Source organism: Thalassophryne amazonica, chromosome 20 (genome assembly GCF_902500255.1).
Source record: "Thalassophryne amazonica chromosome 20, fThaAma1.1, whole genome shotgun sequence".
Lineage (NCBI taxonomy): Eukaryota > Metazoa > Chordata > Actinopteri > Batrachoidiformes > Batrachoididae > Thalassophryne > Thalassophryne amazonica.
Genome location: NC_047122.1, coordinates 47,916,829 through 47,937,198, shown reverse-complemented (window position 1 = coordinate 47,937,198; position 20,370 = coordinate 47,916,829). Strand labels below are relative to the sequence as shown.

At 40.8% G+C, this 20,370-nt stretch overlaps 2 protein-coding genes across 6 annotated transcripts in view; both read right to left on the bottom strand.

Annotated features, from left to right (window-relative positions):
• ahdc1 (AT hook, DNA binding motif, containing 1) overlaps nt 1-8,246 on the bottom strand; it is a 45,333-nt gene extending 37,087 nt beyond the window's left edge. For 2 of the 3 annotated variants that reach the window (XM_034160165.1, XM_034160164.1), the window contains exon 1: nt 7,779-8,245. The gene's annotated coding sequence lies outside the window, so the exon portion shown is untranslated. Of the gene's footprint in view, nt 1-7,778 lie in introns of all 3 variants that reach the window. The other variant, XM_034160166.1, reaches the window with a different exon arrangement.
• A 2,400-nt stretch (nt 8,247-10,646) lies between these two features.
• Nucleotides 10,647-20,370, bottom strand: part of yrk (Yes-related kinase) — a 42,340-nt gene continuing 32,616 nt past the window's right edge. For all 3 annotated transcript variants that reach the window (XM_034160168.1, XM_034160170.1, XM_034160169.1), the window contains 5 exons: nt 19,397-19,576; nt 19,153-19,229; nt 18,919-19,072; nt 18,627-18,758; nt 10,647-11,961 (listed from right to left, as the gene is read on the bottom strand). In XM_034160168.1, coding sequence (XP_034016059.1) covers nt 11,753-11,961; nt 18,627-18,758; nt 18,919-19,072; nt 19,153-19,229; nt 19,397-19,576 — 752 coding nt within the window. In that variant the 3' untranslated portion in view covers nt 10,647-11,752. The remainder of the gene's footprint in view (nt 11,962-18,626; nt 18,759-18,918; nt 19,073-19,152; nt 19,230-19,396; nt 19,577-20,370) is intronic.

Below are 20,370 nucleotides of genomic sequence, written 5' to 3'. Positions count from 1 at the left end.
ATATATATATATTTATAAAAATATGCAAAATCTTGAAAAAAACATCAAATTTCAATAAATAATTACTGGTTTGCAAGTTCTGGTTATGGTGTGGTTTTGTCCAAATGAAAACAAAAATGCAGTTGTTGTGCTTGATGGGGAAATGTCACAACAGCAGGGTGTGTATAATAAAATATGTAATAAAATATTAACAAATAAATTTTATAATCCTGTTTTTTTCTACTGTATACGAGATAAAATATGCAAAATCTTGAAAAAACATCAAATTTCAATAATTACTGGTTTGCAAGTTCTGGTGATGGTGTGGTTTTGTCCAAATTAAACCGAAAATGCAGTTGTTGTGCTTTTTGGGGAAATGTCACAACAGCAGGGTGTGTACGAGCACTGCATGTCTACCAGTCCACTATAGCAAGGCGGAGGAGTTGATATGACAACACACGCCGCATAAATAACCAATCATGTGACCATGTGGCCGTAAACCCCATCAACACAACAGTTTTACTGACCCAGAAGGACACTAATTTGTTAATATGAAAATTAACTGTGCAAGTGTGTGTTTGTGTGTAAGTTTTAAAAGTTACTCTAAAATAGACCAAAGCTTGCATACCAGATGTTTTTAGCGGATGCCCAAGAAGTTACTGACGACATGTGGTGGTAATAAAATTTGTGAGAGCTGGAAGCATCTGCTGTGCGAGGTTTGTTTTCTTATCTTGTGACTTACCATTTAGTTGAGCACCTAGACTTGAATAATTTGGATGTGCGTGCCTTTTCCAACTATTTTCATAAAAGTTATGCTAAACATGTAAGAATATTATGCACTGTCAACCCAAAAAATGTTGGCAGAAGTTAAAAAATTATTAACTTAAAATTTTTAATATTATGAACTCAAAAACAAGTTGTTTGAACCTGAACAGTTATTGTTGCATAAATATTGGTAGATTGCATCCAAATTCTAAATAACTAAACAGATGAATACAGTGATTAAAATAGAACATATTTTTAAGATAAAAAAAAATTAAAAAATTCAAGTAATACCCAAGGACTTGTGTATGTTGAGGCTCAGTGATTTATTTTAGGCACACGTTGTCATAGGTGTATTCAGAAACTGAGCCACAGAGCTTCCAGTTTCAAAACATTGTGATTTTGCATCTGCACCATTATGCCAAAGAAGCAAGTAAGTAAGTAATTTGTATAACTGCTTTCAAGAAAAGATGTCACAGTGCTTCACAGAAATGATTAAATATCACAAACTAAATAAAAATGTGGGTCTAGAGAAAGAATTAATTAATTAAATACTTCACACGTTGAATCAGTGTCACAGCTTGGTCCATTGTAATACCTAGGTTTTCTATGGGTGAATGAACTGATGAACTGAAGAATCCAAGATCATCCAGTATTTTTGAGGCAACACTAGGTGAGGCAGAAATTCAAATTTCTATTTTTTAAGATAAGATCAACTTCATTCATCCCGAAGGAAATTATTTTGCCAGAGTACAGAACAGCAGTAAACAGTAAACAGTGAACAATGGTTTTTGTTTGTTTGTTGTTGTTGTTTTTACTCTGAATAACTCTGAATAGCTCTGTTCATTATGTATTCATCCTACAGAAGGGGGACGAATTATACAGTCTGACTGCCACAGGTAAGAAAGACATCCTGTGGTGTTCTGTGGTGCACCTTGGTGCTCTCAGTCTGTGGCTGAAGGTGTTCTGACAGGACATCAGTGTGGCATGCAGGAGGTAGGCGGTGTTGTCCAGGATGCTGAGCAGCTTCCTCAGCATCCTCCTCTGACATCACCACCACGGACTCCAGCTCAACCCTCAAGACAGAGCCAGCTCTCCTGATGAGCATTTAGCTGTATTCAGATTTAGCATTCAGCTGTAAGAAATTAGAGGTCATCCAATCTTTTAATGCATCAAGGCATTTAATTACTGTAAAAGTTTGAGCACCCCTGATGATTTCTATGATTTTCCTTTATAAATCATTGGTTGTTTGGATCAGCAATTTCAGTTAAATACATCATATAGCAGACAAACCCGGTGATATTTGAGAAGTGAAATGAAGTTTATAGGATTTGGGCACCCCAACAGAAAAAAATACATCAATATTAAGTAGATCCTCCTTTTGCAGAAATAACAGCCTCTAAATGCTTCCTATAGTTTCCAATGAGAGTCTGGATTCTGGTTAAAGGTATTTTGGACCATTCTTCTTTATAGTTCAGTCAGGTTTGTTGGTTTCCGAGCATGGACAGCCCGCTTAAAATCACACCACAGATTTTCAATAATATTCAGGTCTGGAGACTGAGATGGACATTCCAGAACACTGTACTTGTTCATCTGCATGAATACCTGAGTAGATTTTGCAGAGTGTTTAGGGTCATTGTCTTGTTGAAAGATTTAGCCCTGGCGCAACTTTACCTTTGTCACTGATTCATGAACATTGTTCTCAAGAATCTGCTGATATTGACTGGAATCCATGTGAACCTCAACTTTAACAAGATTCCCAGTACCTGCACTGGCCACACAGCCCCACAGCATGATGGAACCACCTCCAAATTTTACTGTAGGTAGCAAGTTTTTTTCTTGGAATGCTGTCTTCTTTTTCAGCCATGCATACCGCCACTTGTTATGTCCAAATAACTCAATTTTAGTTTCATCAGTCCACAGCACCTTATTCCAAAATGAAGCTGGCTTGTCCAAATGTGCTTCAGCATACCTCAACCGACTCTGTTTGTGGCATGTATGCAGAAAAGGCTTCCTCTGCATTGCAGCATCATACAGCATCTCTTTGTGCAAAGTGCGCTGTATAGTTGAACAATGCACAGAGACACTATCAGCAGCAAGATCATGTTGTAGGTCTTTGGAGCAGGTCTGTGGGTTGACTATGACTGTTCTCACCATCCTTCACTTCAGCTTATCTGAGATTTTTCTTGGCCTGCCACTTCGGGTCTTAACTAGTACTGTGCTTGCGGTCTTCCATTTCCTCACTAAGTTCCTCACAGTGGAAACTGACAGCTGAAATCTCTGAGATAGCTTTTTGTATCCTTCTTGTATCCTTCACCTAAACCATGATGTTGAACAATTTTTGTTTTCAGGTTATTTGAGAGTTGTTTAGAGGCTCCCGTGTTGCCACTCATTGGAAGAGATGCAAAGGGGGGAAACATATGCAAATGGCCACCTTAAATACCCTTTCTCATGATTGGATTCACCTGTGTAAGGAGGTCAAGGGTCAGTGAGCTTACCAAACCAATTTTGTGTTCCAATAATTACTGCTAAATGTATTCAAATCAATAAAATGACAAGGGTGCCCAGATTTATGCACCTGCCTAATTGTGTTTAAATAATTATTGCGCATTTCTGTAAATACTAGAAACTTCATTTCATTTCTCAAATATCTGTGTGTTCATCTGCTATATGATATATTTAACTGAAATTTCTGATCCAGACAACCAATGATTTATAAAGAAAAATCATGAAAATTATCAGGGGCACCCAAACTTTTGCATACAACTGTAAGTGTCAATTTGGCTGTTTTGAGGTTTAAATGACACATACAATTTAATATTATCTGTCAAACAGTGATAAGAAATACATTTAAAGTGCCCATTTAACTGTCCAAGAAGCATATATATGGAGAGCCAAATAGGGCCTAATACAAAGCCTTGGGCCACACACCACATAACAGTGTTTCACCAGAGGATGCAAAACAACCAACAGAATCAGCAAAACTTCTATCAGAAAGGTAGGATGAAAGCCACTGCAAGGCCACCTCAGAGATACCCACCCACTGCTCAAGCCTATCCATCAAGATACTGTGATCTACAGTATCAAAAGCAGCACTAAGATCCTACAACAGCAATACGCAACATTCTCTTGCATCTCAATGCATCAGAAGATGAGATGGGCTGTTTCTGTCGAATGCAAATAGCAGAAACTAGACAGAAATTTATCAAGGATGTTGTACACATCCAAGGAGCATACGTTCTTCATGTAAATGTGCATAAATACTATTTTCCTTTTGTTCTTTGATTCCAGTAAATATACCATATAAGTATGCACCACAGAAAGAAAGAGAACAACATCTAATGAACTCCTTGATTAAGTGTTAGTGTTTTTCAGATATGTTGCCCTTAAGGGAAAATAAATAAATATTAGCACAGCAATGAGAGAACTTGTGGTTCAGTAGGTAGAACAGGTTTCTAAAAATTTCAGCATCCCTGGCTTAGTACCTGCATGCTTCCTTGTGTCGTAGTGTAACAACTTGCATTTTCTAGAACGTTTCATTATTTTTCTGATTTACACTGATCTAACTCAAATTAGCCAAATTAATTTCATTTAAAACAAGAGCAATCAGAGATTTCTGATGTCTGCAAATCCGGATCACCTCCAAAATTCCATGTCTAGTAGTCCATGCCCTAATCACATCTATCTGTGGTGCAAATTTGGTGAGAATTCATGAAGTACTTTTGACGTAATCTATTCAAAGCCTATCCTTCAAAGCCTATATAAAGTGAAATCTTGATCCAGAATCCAGATCCAGATCACCTCCAAAATTTAATGGAGTCTTCCATGGCCTAATGTCTATCTGTGGTATAAATTTCATTAAAAAACAGGCAATAGTTTTAAGGTAATCCTGCTAACAGTCAGACAGACAAATAAATAAATGCAGATGATTTTATAACATCCTTGATGGATGTAATAAGTATTGAGTTTTGCATTACTTAGCTGCAATCAAAAGATATATGGAATATATTTAAGTTCAAATCACTTGTTATTTTTGAGTATACAAAGTTTTTTTTAAAATGAAGTAATCGGCAACATCAATTATTTTGAGCTCTGCCAACTTGATCAGGTTTACAGTGTGTCTATAACTATCAAAAAGAGTCAGTGCAAAAAGTCAAACTTTGACTAATAAGCTACTGTAATGTGTTACATCTAAATTTATTTTGTTTCCCCTCAAAGTAAACTTATAATTTAAGATTTCAAACACCTTATACGCACACTTTGAGAAAAACTAATAAATTTCAGTAATATTTTTAAGTTGATTCAAGTTTCACTTTTTTTCAGTGGTGTTGGATTGGAGGTTTTGTTCAGTAAATGAGTGTTTTATAAAAAGAGAGAGACAGAATTATTTTCATGTTACTTTCACAAAATAACTTGACAAAATGTTGCACGGATTTGTGAAAAAAATGCCTGTGATTGTTTTTGGAGAACAGACCTTTGAAAAAGCTTAATTTCTAGTAGGATGAAAAATTTCTGATTTACATGACTTTTTTGTTCATGTATTGTCTTTAACGTGCAAAAGATTAATGACAGAGCTACAAAAGACAACAAGTGTTCACCGAAGAATTCCATCTCACGAGATAAGCAGATTCCTCTTCCTCTGATGCACCATGTAAGCTGTCACTCATCCAATATCAAACCGCTCAACAGGTTGCACCGTCCTGAACACAACTTCCCAAAGCCATTAAGTATTCAGCATCTGTCAGAGCAGCGTACAGTTTAATGTTGAAGGTGTATGTGTGCATAAACGAACGTATCTGTCCGTTCTGTCTTCTTCATCTCCATGACGACCTCAGCATCCAGAGGACGTCTGACTACAGCAACCTCACATGCTGATAGGCGGAGAGAGGAAATAGGTGATTGGTTGAGCCGTCAGCTGTCATATCGGCAGGGTGTATCTTTGTGACACCAACCAACACGCACACCTGCACACACACACACACACACACACACACACACACACACACACACACACACACACACACACACACACACACACACACACACACAAAAGATAGGAACAAACAGAAGGTATCTCCACAGCATAGACACACGCGCGCGTGCACACACACAGAGCTTTGAGCTTTGTTAGGTGCGTTGACCCTGCCAATGAGAACAGGAGGAACATCAACGGAGCTACAAGGCCGTTGCTATGACAACTAGCCCCACTCACACAGGTAGGAAGCACAATAGACCTAAGCTGTTATATGTTCACATTCTTTCTGTTTGTCTCACACACACATGCGCGCGCACACAGACAGTCACACACAGAGGAGCATGCACTGAAGACTCGTCTAACACACTGTGGCTGCATGCCAATGTAAGGCCATTTTCTTTTCATGCCAACATTCAGAGGGCTCACATTATTCATTATGTCCAAGTGGACCTGCCAATCGAGAGTCCACATTTCACCCAGCGACTGAGAGTGTGAGACCGGATGAGAGTGAGAGACGCAGACAGGTAGACAGAGAGAAAGACAGAGAGAGCATCACTCTGCATACTAACAGCACCTGCACCAGGACAGCCTGTGCACATCTCTCAGGGGCCCTTAAATAACGAACTGTCACTGCCCAGACGCTGACATTGACTTCTCCTCCTCCTCCAATTCACTCTGTTTTTTTTTTTTTTAAGTTCTTCTTGCTCCTTTTCCCTTTAAACCCCACCTCTAAACTGCAGATGAGAGGTGCTAATCACTGTCACAAGCACACTTCATGTCCCAACTAAAGGCACAGTTGTCACTACGGGACTCGACCTGCCTGAATGTCCGAACAATCCCTGATGGAAGTAAGCCTCTCTGTCCTCTTCATATTTACATTTAGTATATATATATCCATAAGAAGTCAGGTGTATCATGTATGTAAATCCATAAATTGCATAAAGTTTCAGCAAACTCACACACAGACAATAGTGCTATTGAATTATCATGGCCCACAGGCATTGTGGTTCCATCCATTTTATCTGGATAAAGTGCTGCAGTTGGGTGGAGTCTTCCCAGCATGTGCTGGGAAAGATTCCAACCCGAACCCTGTGTCATAGTGGGCCAAAACCCTGCAGTTTTCTTTCCTTCTGCTCAGCAGGTGTTTTTTTTTAAAATCGACAAGCTCCTCTCCACAACTCAAAGTGATGCTCCACATCAACCATTGAGATGATCACTTGGAGTAAAAACATGCCTGCTTACACCCCCCCACCCCCGTCTGGACAGCTGACCATTCCATAACATATGCAGAGTCACATCAGAACCAACTGACACTACACTGTCTCATTGAGAGTAACAGGTGAGTTTTAGGTGCATGACTGCATTGTTTAAAGTGCTTTATCACAGCAAAATCGCCAATGTTAAATTAACACTGACAATGTCTATATGGGTCCACACTGGGACAGTGAGGAATATATAGACACTGGCACTGTTGCTTTAACACTGTCAGTGTTAATTTTACACTGGTGATTTGTCACACTGACATGTGACATACTTTTCAATACACTTCTGCAAAAATATATGATCCCTGTCATGATGTTTTCTGTAATGTCCCTGATTTCATTTGTGTGAATGAACATCAAATACAGTGGACGATGTTTCCGATTACCTAATTAGACACTTTGGTAGCCTGACTTAGTTCGAAATTGTGCGTGCAGTGCCGATGTTTGGCAACCTGGGGTGGTCAGCGGGCAAACATCTGGCAACATTTGTTCCTGTAACAGGTAGCTTGGCTGTGTGGCGCAGAGAATGTCTGCAAATAAATGCCAATGTGTCAAAAACGTATGTAAAATTTAAAAAAGTGTTAAATGTGCGTGTTAATAAAGCACGCGCTGGTCAGTCCAGATGCGGCGCGCGCACTACCTGCAGAGCAGCTGGCATCGATGAGGTTAAAATATTTTTGAGAGGTTAAAAAGACGCCAGAGGTGCACCGCTGGACGACAGGGCAGTAAGTATTATTAATTATTTAATTGCTTTTTAAAAAATGTGTGTTGTGTACATAAGAATCTGCACGCGCACTCACCGGAGGAGACAGAGACATGGCTCGCGCTGCCGGAGACGCTGCGGTGTGAACGCTGGCGGGTCTGTGGCTGGTCCGCGCTTTTCCCTCCTCGGGTCACGGAGCAACTGTGTCAGACTGCAGCGGTCCTCCTTCTTCTGGACTCGTCAGAAGGAGACGGTCCTCCTCCCACATGAACGCCGTCGTCGCGCGCCAGCCTCTCGTGGTGCCAGCGGGGGGAAAAGCCGCTCCTCTCTTTGCTCACATCTGCAGCCACAAAGATGGGAAAACAAAAGAAACACAAGGAGGGGGTAATGAAGAATTGGGGAGCTGCAATGTTGGTTCACAGTATTCTCCCTCAACAGCGTGCTGACACAACCGTTTAGCCCTGTTTATGTGACAGGCACACGGGACTCCCCTGTATGCGAGACGAAAGACTCGACCGAGCGAGCGCTCGCGCGCCTCTGCCTCTGCGTCTCTGCTCCTTTCTGTCGCGTGCTGTGCAAAGCTCTCTGAGCACCCGTAGTTTTTCTCCTATGGAATGATGGGAATTGTAGTTTTCTGAGGTCAAGCGCGATACAGTTGAAAATGTAGGCGAAAACAAAGTAGCCGCCCTCAACTGTCTTAACTATATATATATATATATATATATATATATATATATATATATATATATATATATATAATAATAAAAAAATTGCCAGGACATAGTATTGGACAGGCTTTCTTTAAACAGATTAAATATATCAAGTATGTGCTCTACAAAATCCGTTTTTATCTGTTCAACATCCTCGAATTTCCACAATTCTAAATTTGTGTATGTAGAAATCTCACTAAAATAAACAGATGATAAAGTATAAAATGGATTGTTTTAAGACTTCTGTTGCATATATGTCACGTAAAGCCATATCTTGACGAAGCAGCAACAACTGGTCCTGAAATGTGAAGCCAATGCAGAAGTGCAAAAAGCTGCAGTTCCCTATAACTACTTGAGTATGGCTGTAAAAGCAAATTAATTCCCAATATAAATAGTAATTAAATTTAATTCAATTTATTTCATTTATACGAGCTCTGTTAGAAAAGTATCGGACCTTTTTATTTTTTTTAAAAAACCCGATGGATTTGAATCACGTGTGCTTGCATGAGCCAATCTTGAACCTTCGTGCACATGCGTGATTTTTTTCACACCTGTCGGTTGCGTCATTTGCTTGTAAGCAGCCTTTGTGTGAGGATGGGTGGAGTCTCTTGTCGTTTTTTCTTTGCAAGGAAATGGCAGGACGACTGGAGCAGCGCGACTGCATCAAATTTTGCCACAAACTGGGCAATAGCCAGGTGAAAACCATTCGGATTATTCAGATGGCTTTCAGTGACAATCTTCTGGGCATCACACAGATTAAGGAGCGGTACAACCGGTTTAAAGACGGCCACACAACGATGGAGGGCGTGCCACGCTCCGATCGGCATCAACACGCTGAAACGACTGAATCATTTCCAAAGTGAACGCTGTGATGATGTGGGACCGTCGTGTGATTATCCGAGAAATTGCGGAAAAGGTGGACATCAGCTCTTTTTCGGCACATTCCACTGTGAAAGAAGATTTTGCCATGAAAAGAGTTGCAGCAAAAATCATCGGCACGAAGCTGATGACGCAGCAACAGCGCCTCCATGTTTAAGTCTCACAGGACATGTTGTAACATGCCCAGCTCTTCAACCATTCGGAAGATTCAGACGGCTTTCGGTGGCTTTTCAGTCGTGTGACTATCCGAGAAATTGTGGACAAGCTGGACATGTCAGGGCATGTTACAACATGTCCTGTGAGACTTCATCACGGAGGCACTGTTGCTGTGCCATCAGTTTCGTGCCGATGAATTTCGCTGCAACTCTTTTCATGGCAAAATCTTCTTTCACAGTGGAATGTGCCGAAAAAGTGCTGATGTTCACCTCTTCCGCAATTTCTCGGATAATCACACGACGGTCCCACAACACCATAGCGTTCACTTTGGAAATGATCCGGTCATTTCAGCGTGTTGATGCCAATCGGAGCGCGGCACGCTCTACACCGTTGTGCGGACGTCTTTAAACTGGTTGTACCACTCCTTAATCTGTGTGATGCCCATAGGATCGTCACTGAAAGCCATCTGAATAATCTGAATGGTTTCCACCTGGCTGTCGCCCAGTTTGTGACAAAATTTGACAGTCGCGCCGCTCCAGTCGTTCTGCCATTTCCTTGCAAAGAAAAAACGACAAGAGACTCCACCCATCCTCACACAAAGGCTGCTTACAACCAAATAACCCAACCGACAGGCGTGAAAAAAATCACGCATGCGCACAAAGGTTCAAGGTTGGCTCATGCAAGCAGACGTGATTCAAATCCATCAGGTTTTTGAAAAAAATAAAAAGGTCCGATACTTTTCTAACAGACCTCATATAGCACCAAATCACAGTAAAGTTGACTCAAGGCGCTTCACACAAGTAAGGTCTAACCTTACCAACCCCGAGAGCTAGCACACAGGGAACAGTGGTAAGGGAAAACTTCCTGATTTGAGGAAGAAACCTCAAGCAGACCAGACTCAAAGGAGCGACCCTCCGCTTGGGCCATGCTACTGACACAACTGACAATACAATTATACAGGATATTTTGGGCGTCCATGCTGGTGCACAGGACGGGAGGCCTGCAGAATTAGACCATGTTAAATTCTCCAGTTTTACAGCAGAAATAAACATGTTTACAACCTGGTGCAAAAAAAAAAAAAAAATTTTGTCTCAAGTGAGTGAATTTTTATATTTATCATTAATTTGGGCTTTAACTGTAAAATAAAGCTCATATCCAATTTTACACATCTCCTTTAGAATACATCTATGTAACTAAATGTAACAATAAATTAGACAATATCTGCATAATAGTGCTTTTTATTAGGACGAGTCGACATCATCAGTGTTAAAATGCACACAGAATAAGACATTTGTTAGTTTGGAATAGATATGACATTTATTGCAGCTCTGTGATGAAGAAATCTCAACATAAACATTACATTCATATCATAAAACAAAAACCTTAAACTTCCACAGTCTCCTGACAATAACTTTCCCCTTAATATACAACACTTGACACACTTCCATCCCAACAGATGAAAACTGTATATGTGTTAGCGAAATAATTTGATACGTCTGGATATCAAAGTTAAATTAAGATAACTAAAGACACATTTTTTACATATTTGCCATGAAATCTATCAAAAACAGGATTCTTCACTCGATTTTTCTAATGCACTACTGAAGTTAAATCTTTTATTTTGACCATACTGAGGCACATTTGGTGGTTAATTTGAAGGCACTTTCCAATCTGACATCTTAAAGCTGTACTGTGGCTCAGAGAGGAGCTCAAGCATTTTAAACACCACAAAAATTTGACCTCAACACATCTTCTCAAGTCTAAAATATGTGCATGTCTGTCCATACATAATTTGCTCAGTTACCACACAGTTTCAGGAGTTTATTGATGAGACATTTCAGACAGTCATCACAGCAACACCGTTCCACAACCTGTTGCATGTGATATCTTTTATGTATCAACATGTTAACATCAAATGAATCGCTGTCATCTCAAAACAGAAAAAAAATATATAATTCAAAGGATCTGAACATATATAGCAGTTGAACAATTCATGTACTAACTCCTTCCACTCCACATCTACATCTTTCAATTGTCATGGTTACAGGGTAAAGCAACATTAATGGAAGGCCTGAGGAGAAGGTCGAGCGTGGTCGATCTGTACTGAATGGGCTGCAGGGATCAGTCACCAAAGTGTCTTTAAACAATTAAACATGGCAATGATATGCATCTTTTTTTCTTTTTTATAGATAGCATGTGTGTAATTGTGTGTGTGTGTTTGTGTGCATCAAATATAATGCATGTAAATGTACTACAACATGCCCGTCTGTGCATGTGAGTATATTTTTGTGTGCTGATTTGTCGGCCCTCTCTGACAGGTCGGTGGTCACAGGTTTTCTCCAGGCTGGTATTGGGGTTCTGTGGCTGTGAAGTAATCCTCCAAGAAGGACTGCAGGTACTCGAAGGTGTGCCTCTCATCAGCTTCCCGCCTCCAACACTGCAGCATCAGTTCATGGAGCGAGGCCGGGCAGCCGGGGGCAGCAGGCATTCGATAGCCCCTCTCCACTTGCTCCAGCACCTCGCGATTGTTCATGCCTAAAAGCGTGATTGGTGGAACAAGAGAAAGGGTGAGACAGTTCAGTTAATTACAGCTTGATTCAAGTGCACAAAATAAAGACTATATAGGCAGAAAAAAAAAAATACAATGGAATGTGAATTTGTGCATTTTGAAGGTGTAGAAATCCACACATTTTTTAAATAATAAATTGCCATTGTTAGACATGTTTTAAAATCCTACATCAGTGCAGTGTAATACAATGTGTATTTCAGTATTACCTTCACCGTGGTTTGTTTGCATGTACAGTTTTGTGATATTCAGAACATTTATCTCACTTTGCACAAACAAGGTGCCATTTTAGCTTTTTTTTTTTTTTTTTTTTTTGCTCACAAATACACCTGCACCTGTCAGATGTTAAAAACAAAATCATTTAAAAAATTCACAATTTAGTCCACTTTGAAAACTGCATTTCATTGAATGAAATGTCATCCATTGAGGTTCTCCGAGGTGCCACAAGAGGGAGTCACTTAGGTTATAAAGTCAATTTCAATTTGAAAGTTTTGCAGACAAAAAACAAACAAACAAAATCTCAACCTGGTGTTCTGCTGCCCTTAAAAACATCAAATAAATTAAAAAATGCATAAAAGTACGAGATCTGTCTATCAGGTTATGTAGGGTCTAGCTGAGAGAGTGGTGGCCTGGAAGTTACAAAAGCAGGCTTGTTACCACAGGGTCATTGGTTCAATTCCATATTAACTCTCAAGTTGGTGTGTAGTTCAGTACCTTGGGTTTGTAACCTGTTTTGTGTCCCTCACTGACAGTAACCGGTACAGGAACCACAACACTAAAACCCATGGGACAGAACAGCTATCCCTAAAACATTTTTTGGCATTGGAGTGATATTTACTCACTGTACAGCACCATCTGCTGGCCACATTACACATGGCAGCACCATATCTTCGGTGTATGAATGGATGAATGTGAGGCATCATTGTAAAGATGTTAATAAAACAGAGCATCTTTATCAGATAGAAACACTATTTTATGCCGCCCATTTACAGAATAATTATTATTTTAAGCCTTTATATCATAAAGAGGAAAATGCTAATTACAGAAGATAATAGTTACAGTTGTGAGACATTTCAGCGCAGTGGCGCTTAAACACTGAGTGCCTACAACAGAACTGAGTTGTGCTGCGTGGTGACTAAGAATGTATTGCAGTACTACTACTTAATGAGAAGTGTCATAAAAAAAAAAATCTCTAAAAAAAATGCTAAATTCTTGATCTTTTTGTGGAACTTGTGTTGCCACTTTGAATTTTGGCAGAAATTGCATGTGACAATGGTAGAAATTGCATGAGATCTCATACGTCATAGCCAAAGAAAATAAAAACAGAAAATCACAGCATGGCACTACTGGGTTAGTAGTCGTACTGCGACACATTAGTCATATATTAATATTACTAGATTCTGTAGTAGCTGCTCAGAGCGTCAAAGCACCACTGCACAGAAATGTTTCGTACCTGTAACCACAACCAGTTGGGATATAGAGCAGCAGATAACTGAAAAAATGCTTCAAATGATGATGCAAGCACCCAATTTGGCACAAATACACCTTAGACATTACCCTTTTGAAAAGGCAGGGTGTCCACTTGAATTTACAATAGGCAGCCTGGCAGGGATCAATTAAAGAATTACACAGGGGTCAAAATTAAAAGATGCTCCAATCATATTGAAAACTATACCAGATTATGTCTGATCATAAAGATTCCAAAAAGGTATAGTTTGGACAATCTGTGACTGAATGTTATGGAGCTATGGGGTAAAAAACAGCAAGAATGATGACAAAGGTCAACTTCAGTTTGTACAGGGGTCAAAAGTTAAAGTTTCTCTAATTTTGGAAAAAAAAATGCAAATTATTGGTTGAGTTAATAGGGTTTTTAAAAAGGAATAGTTTGCATCATGTATCATGCTTAGTTATCATGTTACAGGGTAACATATGTCACATGTCATAGAATCCAGTTGACGCCGACATTGTTTAACCTTTACTTTGCAGACCAAACATTCAACACAGTCAAAACTTTTCCATTTATTAATCCTATTAGCTCAACCAATAAATTGCACCACCTTTTACCAAAACTCGAGCAACTTTTGACCCCTGTCTTCTTCTTTGTCTTTCGGCTGTTCACGTTAGGGGTCGCCACAGCAGATCAATTGTTTCCATCTCACCCTGTCCTCTGTATCTTCCTCTGTCACACCAACCACCTACCTGCATGTCCTCCCTTAGCACATCCATAAACCTCCTCTTCTCCTCCTGCCTGGTGGCTCCATCCTCACCATCCTTCTCCCTATATACCCTGGGTCCCTCCTCTGCACATGTCCAAACCATCTCAATCTCACCTCTCTGTCTCCAAACTGTCCCACCTGAGCTGTCCCTCTGATATGTTCATTCCTAATCTTGTCCATTCTTGTCACTCCCAAAGAGAATCTCAACATCTTCAGCTCTGCCACCTCCAGTTCTGCCTCCTGTCTTTTTGTTAGTGCCACCGTCTCTAAGCCATACAACATAGCTGGTCTCACTGCTGTCTTGTAAACTTTGCCCTTCAATCTTGCTGATATTCTTCGGTCACAAATCACTCCTGCCACCTTTCTCCACCCACTCCACCCTGCCTGCACTCTCTTCTTCACCTCTCTACCACACTCTCCATTACTTTGAACAGTTGACCCCAAATATTTAAACTCATCTACTTTTGCCACTTCTACTCCTTGTAACTGCACTACTCCACTGCGCTCCCTCCCATTCACACACATGTACTCAGTCTTGCTTCTACTGACTTTCATTCCCCTTCTCTCCAAAGCACATCTTCACCTCTCCAGACTAGACTCAACTTGCTCTCTACTCTCACTACAGATCACAATGTCATCTGCAAACATCATAGTCCATGGGGACTCATGTGTGATCTCATCCGTCAACCTGTCCATCACCACTGTGAACAAGAAAGGGCTCAGAGCTGATCCTTGGTGTAATCCCACCTCCACCTTGAATGAGTCTGTCATTCTGACTGCACATCTCGCCGCTGTCACACTATTCTTATACATGTCCTGCACTACCCTAACATACTTCTCTGCCACTCCAGACTTCCTCATACAATACCACAGCTCTTCTCTTGGCACCCTATCATAAGCGTTTTCTAGGTCCACAAATACACAATGTAACTCTTTCTGGCCTTCTCTGTACTTCAACAGTATTCTCAGAGCAAACATTGCATCTGTAGTGCTCTTTCTCGGCATGAAACCATATTGTTGCTCACAGATCTTCACCTGTTTTCTAAGCCTAGCTTCTACTACTCTTTCCCATAACTTCATGCTGTGGCTGATCAACTTTATGCCTCTGTAGTTACTGCAGCTCTGCACATCACCCTTGTTCTTGAAAATAGGAACCAGCACACTTTGTCTCCACTCCTCAGGCATCCTCTCACTTTCCAAGAATTTATTAAACAATCTGGTTAGAAACTCTACTGCCGTCTTTCCTAGACATTTCCATGCCTCCACTGGAATGTCATCTGGACCAAATTCCTTTCCACTCTTCATCCTCTTCATAGCAGCCCTCACTTCTTCCTTACTAATCTCTTGTACTTAGTGATTTACTCTCACCACATCATCCAGCCTTTTCTCTCGCTCATTTTTTTTTATTCATCAGCTCTTCAAAATATTCCCTCCACCTTCTCAGCACACACTCCTCACTTGTCAGCACATTACCATGTACATCTTTTACCACCCTAACCTGCTGCACATCCTTTCCAGCTCTGTCTCTGTCTTGCCAATCGGTACAAGTCCGTTTCTCCTTCCTTACTATTCAACTTCTTGTACAGCTCACAATATGCTTTTTCCTTTGCTTTTGCCACTTCTCTTTTCGCCTTACGCCACATGTCCTTGTACTCCTGTCTACTTTCTTCATCTCTCTGACTATCCCAAAACTTTTTCACCAACCTCTTTCTCCTTATGCTTTCCTGGACCTCTTCGGTCCACCACCAAGTCTCCTTGTCTTCCTTCCACTGTCCAGATGTCACACTCAGTACTGTTCTAGCTGTCTCCCTCACCACATCTGCAGTACTTTTCCAGTTGTCCAAAACTGCTTCCCCTCCAGCCAGTGCTTCTCTCACCTGCTCGCTAAATTTCACACAACAGTCTTCCTCCTTCAGCTTCAACCATCTGATCCTTTCTTGAGCTTTCACTCTCTTCTTCTTCTTTACCTCTAAAGTCATCCTACAAAGAACCATCCTATGCTGTCTAATGACACTCTCTCCTGCCACCACCTTACAGTCTCTGATTTCTTTTAGCTTGCATCTCCTATAAAGAATGTAGTCCAACTGTGTGCACCTTCCTCCACTCTTATATGTTACTCTGTGCTCCTCCCATTCTTAAAGTAGGTATTCACCACAGTCATTTCCATCCTTTTTGCAAAATCAACTACCATCTGTCCTTCCCCATTCCTATCCTTGATACCATATCTACCCATTACTTCCTCATCACCTCTGTTCCCTTCAACAACATGCCCACTGAAGTCCGCTCCTATCACCACTCTTTCATGCTTGGGCACACTCTCCACCACCTCATCTAACACACTCCAGAAATCTTCTTTCTCCTTCATCTCACAACCTACCTGTGGGGCATATGCACTGATGATATTCATCATCACCCTTTCAATTTCCAACTTCACACTCATCACCCTGTCAGACACTCGTTTAACCTCCAACACACTTTTAACATACTCTTCCTTTAAAATGACCCCAACACCATTTCTCTTCCTGTCCTCACCATGGTACAACAACTTGAACCCACCGCCAATGCTCCTGCTCTTACTTCCCTTCCACTTGGTCTCTTGCACACACAATATGTCTACCTTTCTCCTCTCCATCATATCAGCCAGCTCTCTCCCTTTACCAGTCATACTACCAACATTCAAAGTCCCCACTCTCATTTCCACCCTTCTAGTTTTCTTCTTCTCCCGCTGTTTGTAGAAACGTTCTCCTCCTCTTCTTTGTTGTCTTCGCCCAGCAGTAGCCCAATTTCCACCGGCACCCTGTTGGGCAACAGCACCGGTGGCGGACATTGTTAACCCGGGCCGTGACCGATCTGGTATAGAAATTCAATTCTTAGTCTGCATAGTTGGTTGGCTTGTTTTACGCCGGATGCCCTTCCTGAAGCAACCCTCCTCATTTATCCGGGCTTGGGACTGGCACTCAGAATGTACTTGCTGCACAACCCATGTGGCTGAGTTAACTTTTGACCCCTGTATAAACTGAAATTGACCTTTATCGGCATTTTTGCTGTTTTTACACCATAACATTCAGTCACAGATAGTCCAAACTATACCTTTTTGGAATCTTTATAATCAGACACATACTGTAATTTCCAGACTATTAGCCGCTACTTTTTTCCCCACACACTTTGAACACTGCGGCTTTTATAATGATGCGGCTAATTTATGGATTTTTACAGGCTTTTTCACAAGTCCAATACGTCAATTGATTTCTTGAAAGCTGCGCTCCTCATGCGGTGTAAACTCACACACAGTGTAAATATATGGTCTTACCCATTCATTTTAGTGATGAAAAGTCCCTCTCTGGCACTTTGTGTCAGAGCTGCGCCGTCAGATCAGTTAGCGCAGCGGAGCCTTCTCCCCCCACCCTTTCACACCACTTTTCTGTCTTAGCGTAACAAGTCGAAAAAGTCACAACGCTTCATTAACGTCTCATTTATCACAGACTCCATCCGATCCTGGCTGCATGCAATGAAATCTCAAGAAAAAGTTAAAATTACGCAAGGTGGAGCGGATGACGTGCGCGTCAATATTTACGTGTCACCTTCAGTGAAAAAAAACATTTATGGTACATATTTAATTAAAAGTTAAAAAATCTTTCTGTCTAACATTTTTCTGTGTAAGTATCTCATGTTACAATGTGGAGACCCGCAGCTTATAGACAAGTGCAGCCTATTTATGTACAATTTCTTTCTTTTTTTTTAAATTGTTGGGTGCGGCTAATATTCAGGTGTGCTCTATAGTCCGGAAATTATGGTAATATGGAATACCTTTCAATATGATAGGAGCATTTTTAAATTTTGACGCCTGTGTAATACTTCAATTGGCCCCTACCTGGCCGCCTATCGAAAATTCAAGTGGACATTCTACTTTTGCAAAAGAGTAATGTCTGAGCTGTATTTGCGCCACATTTGGTGCTTGCATCACCATTTGAAGGATTCCTCTGTAAATATTCTCTTATCTGCTGCACTAATATGCCTCTCGTACCTGCAATGGCTTCCAATTACAAAACACTTACTGGCAATGATAACGTATAAGCCATAGGCTTAATAATTAGATAATACCAGTTTAACAAAAACTGCTCAATGACACTAAACCGTGAATGAGGAAAGAAAAGAAATACTACTACTGTCACTAATTCTGAAGCGCTTTAGCAAGGCACTTCATCCCTAATGTCTCCAGTGGTGCTGATCAGTGCATAACAGTGCAACAGGTTTTTTTTTTTCCTTCTTTTCCTCTACAATATGACTTTATACAGCAATAATAACTGAACAAGTGATGTGCTCCAGGTTTTAGTCTTGTTGAAAACATACCAAGGCCTGTAAACCAATAACTGCACAACAGGACTAAGAGTAAAGGATGGACAGTCCTCATGTGGTACCTGGGTATGGAACGCGTCCTTTAGTGATGAGTTCAGTTAGAAGAATACCAAAGCTCCACACGTCTGATTTGATGGTAAAACGTCCATATAGTGCAGCTTCCGGAGCCGTCCACTTGATAGGAAACTTCGCCCCTGAAACCATGGCAACACAATGCAGACGTGTATCTATATAATTAGGACAGGTTATGTATAAAAATATAAGCATGAAGGCAGAGGCATACACTTGTAATCATTACAACATGCAACGTAGCTGCTTCCTTTGTCACACTCACAGAACACTCGAACCTCTTACCCTGTCTGGCTGTGTATTCGTTGTCCTCAATGAGCCGCGCCAGGCCAAAGTCAGCAATCTTGCACACCAAATTGTCACCAACAAGGATATTTGCTGCTCGCAGGTCACGGTGAATGTAATTCATCCTCTCGATGTATGCCATTCCCGCTGCAATCTGCACACAAGAAGGACAAAAGACACTGGAGTTGACGCGCGTCCATGTCATCTGTCGTCGTGCATGTTTGTTCAACTCACCTGTGCAGCCATGTCCACGAGCTGAGGCAGCTTCAAACTCTGCCCCTCGCCATCTTTTAAGAAGTCGAGCAAACTTCCTGAAAATCAAGTGCGTGTCATTGCGGTGGAATCATCATGTGTGCAGAATAATAAGTTCTAATTTAGAGGACTGTGCAGCACTCTGAGTCCTAGCTTGGACACTCTTCATCTAGTTTCTGAGGCGCCGAGTTACATTATGTCACAAGCGTAAAAATTCGCTCGATACCTTGGCTCATGAACTCTGTGATGATGTAGATGGGCTCTTCAGACACCACGGCATAGAGCTGCACCAGCTTGTCGTGGCGGAGCCTCTTCATGATCTGAGCCTCCTCCAGAAAGGCCTCGGGAGACATGGTTCCTGGCTTCAGAGTCTTCACCGCCACCTTGGTAGTGCCATTCCACATGCCTGGCATAGAGACAAGAGTAAGTTAACATGCACAAAGTGTTGAAGGTGCGATAAACTCAGAAACACAGGGCAAATGTGTGCACAACATTTCTGGCGTGCAATCATGCATATCGGACACAATCACACAGTGGTGGTAAGTACATATCTTCAAGTACACAGTAGTTAACTACAGTAGTTAACTACAAAAGCACTTGTGTTTTACTATCTTCTAGTTCACTACATTTCAGAAGCAAATATTGCACTTTTACTCCACAACCTATATTTCATACCTTAACTTTATAGATTCAAACTGATTGATATTTGTTTTGTCCAGGGTCACCACAGCAGACTCACATGTTTTGGCACAAGTTTTGCGCAGGATGTCCTTCCTGTATCACTTCCAAACATATATGCAAAACGCGGCACATGTGGCACCTTAACGGCTTGTGCTGCCCTGCTGTGTAGATTCAGATTAATCAAACAAAATATAAAGTGATAAACATATACTTTTAATTTTGGATGCTAATACCTTAGTACTTTTAATGAAGTAACACTTTCAATGCATGATTTTTTTTTTTTTTGATGTAGCAGTATTTCTACAATATAGTGTTACTACTTTTACTTCAGTGAAAGACCTGAGTACTTCTTCCACCACTGCAAACATACATACAGTACTGTGCAAAAGTCTTACAGTAGTGTTCAGAATAATAGTGCTATGTGACTAAAAAGATTAATCCAGGGTTTGAGTATATTTCTTATTGTTACATTAAGGTACCAGTAGATTCAGTAGATTCTCACAAATCCAACAAGACCAA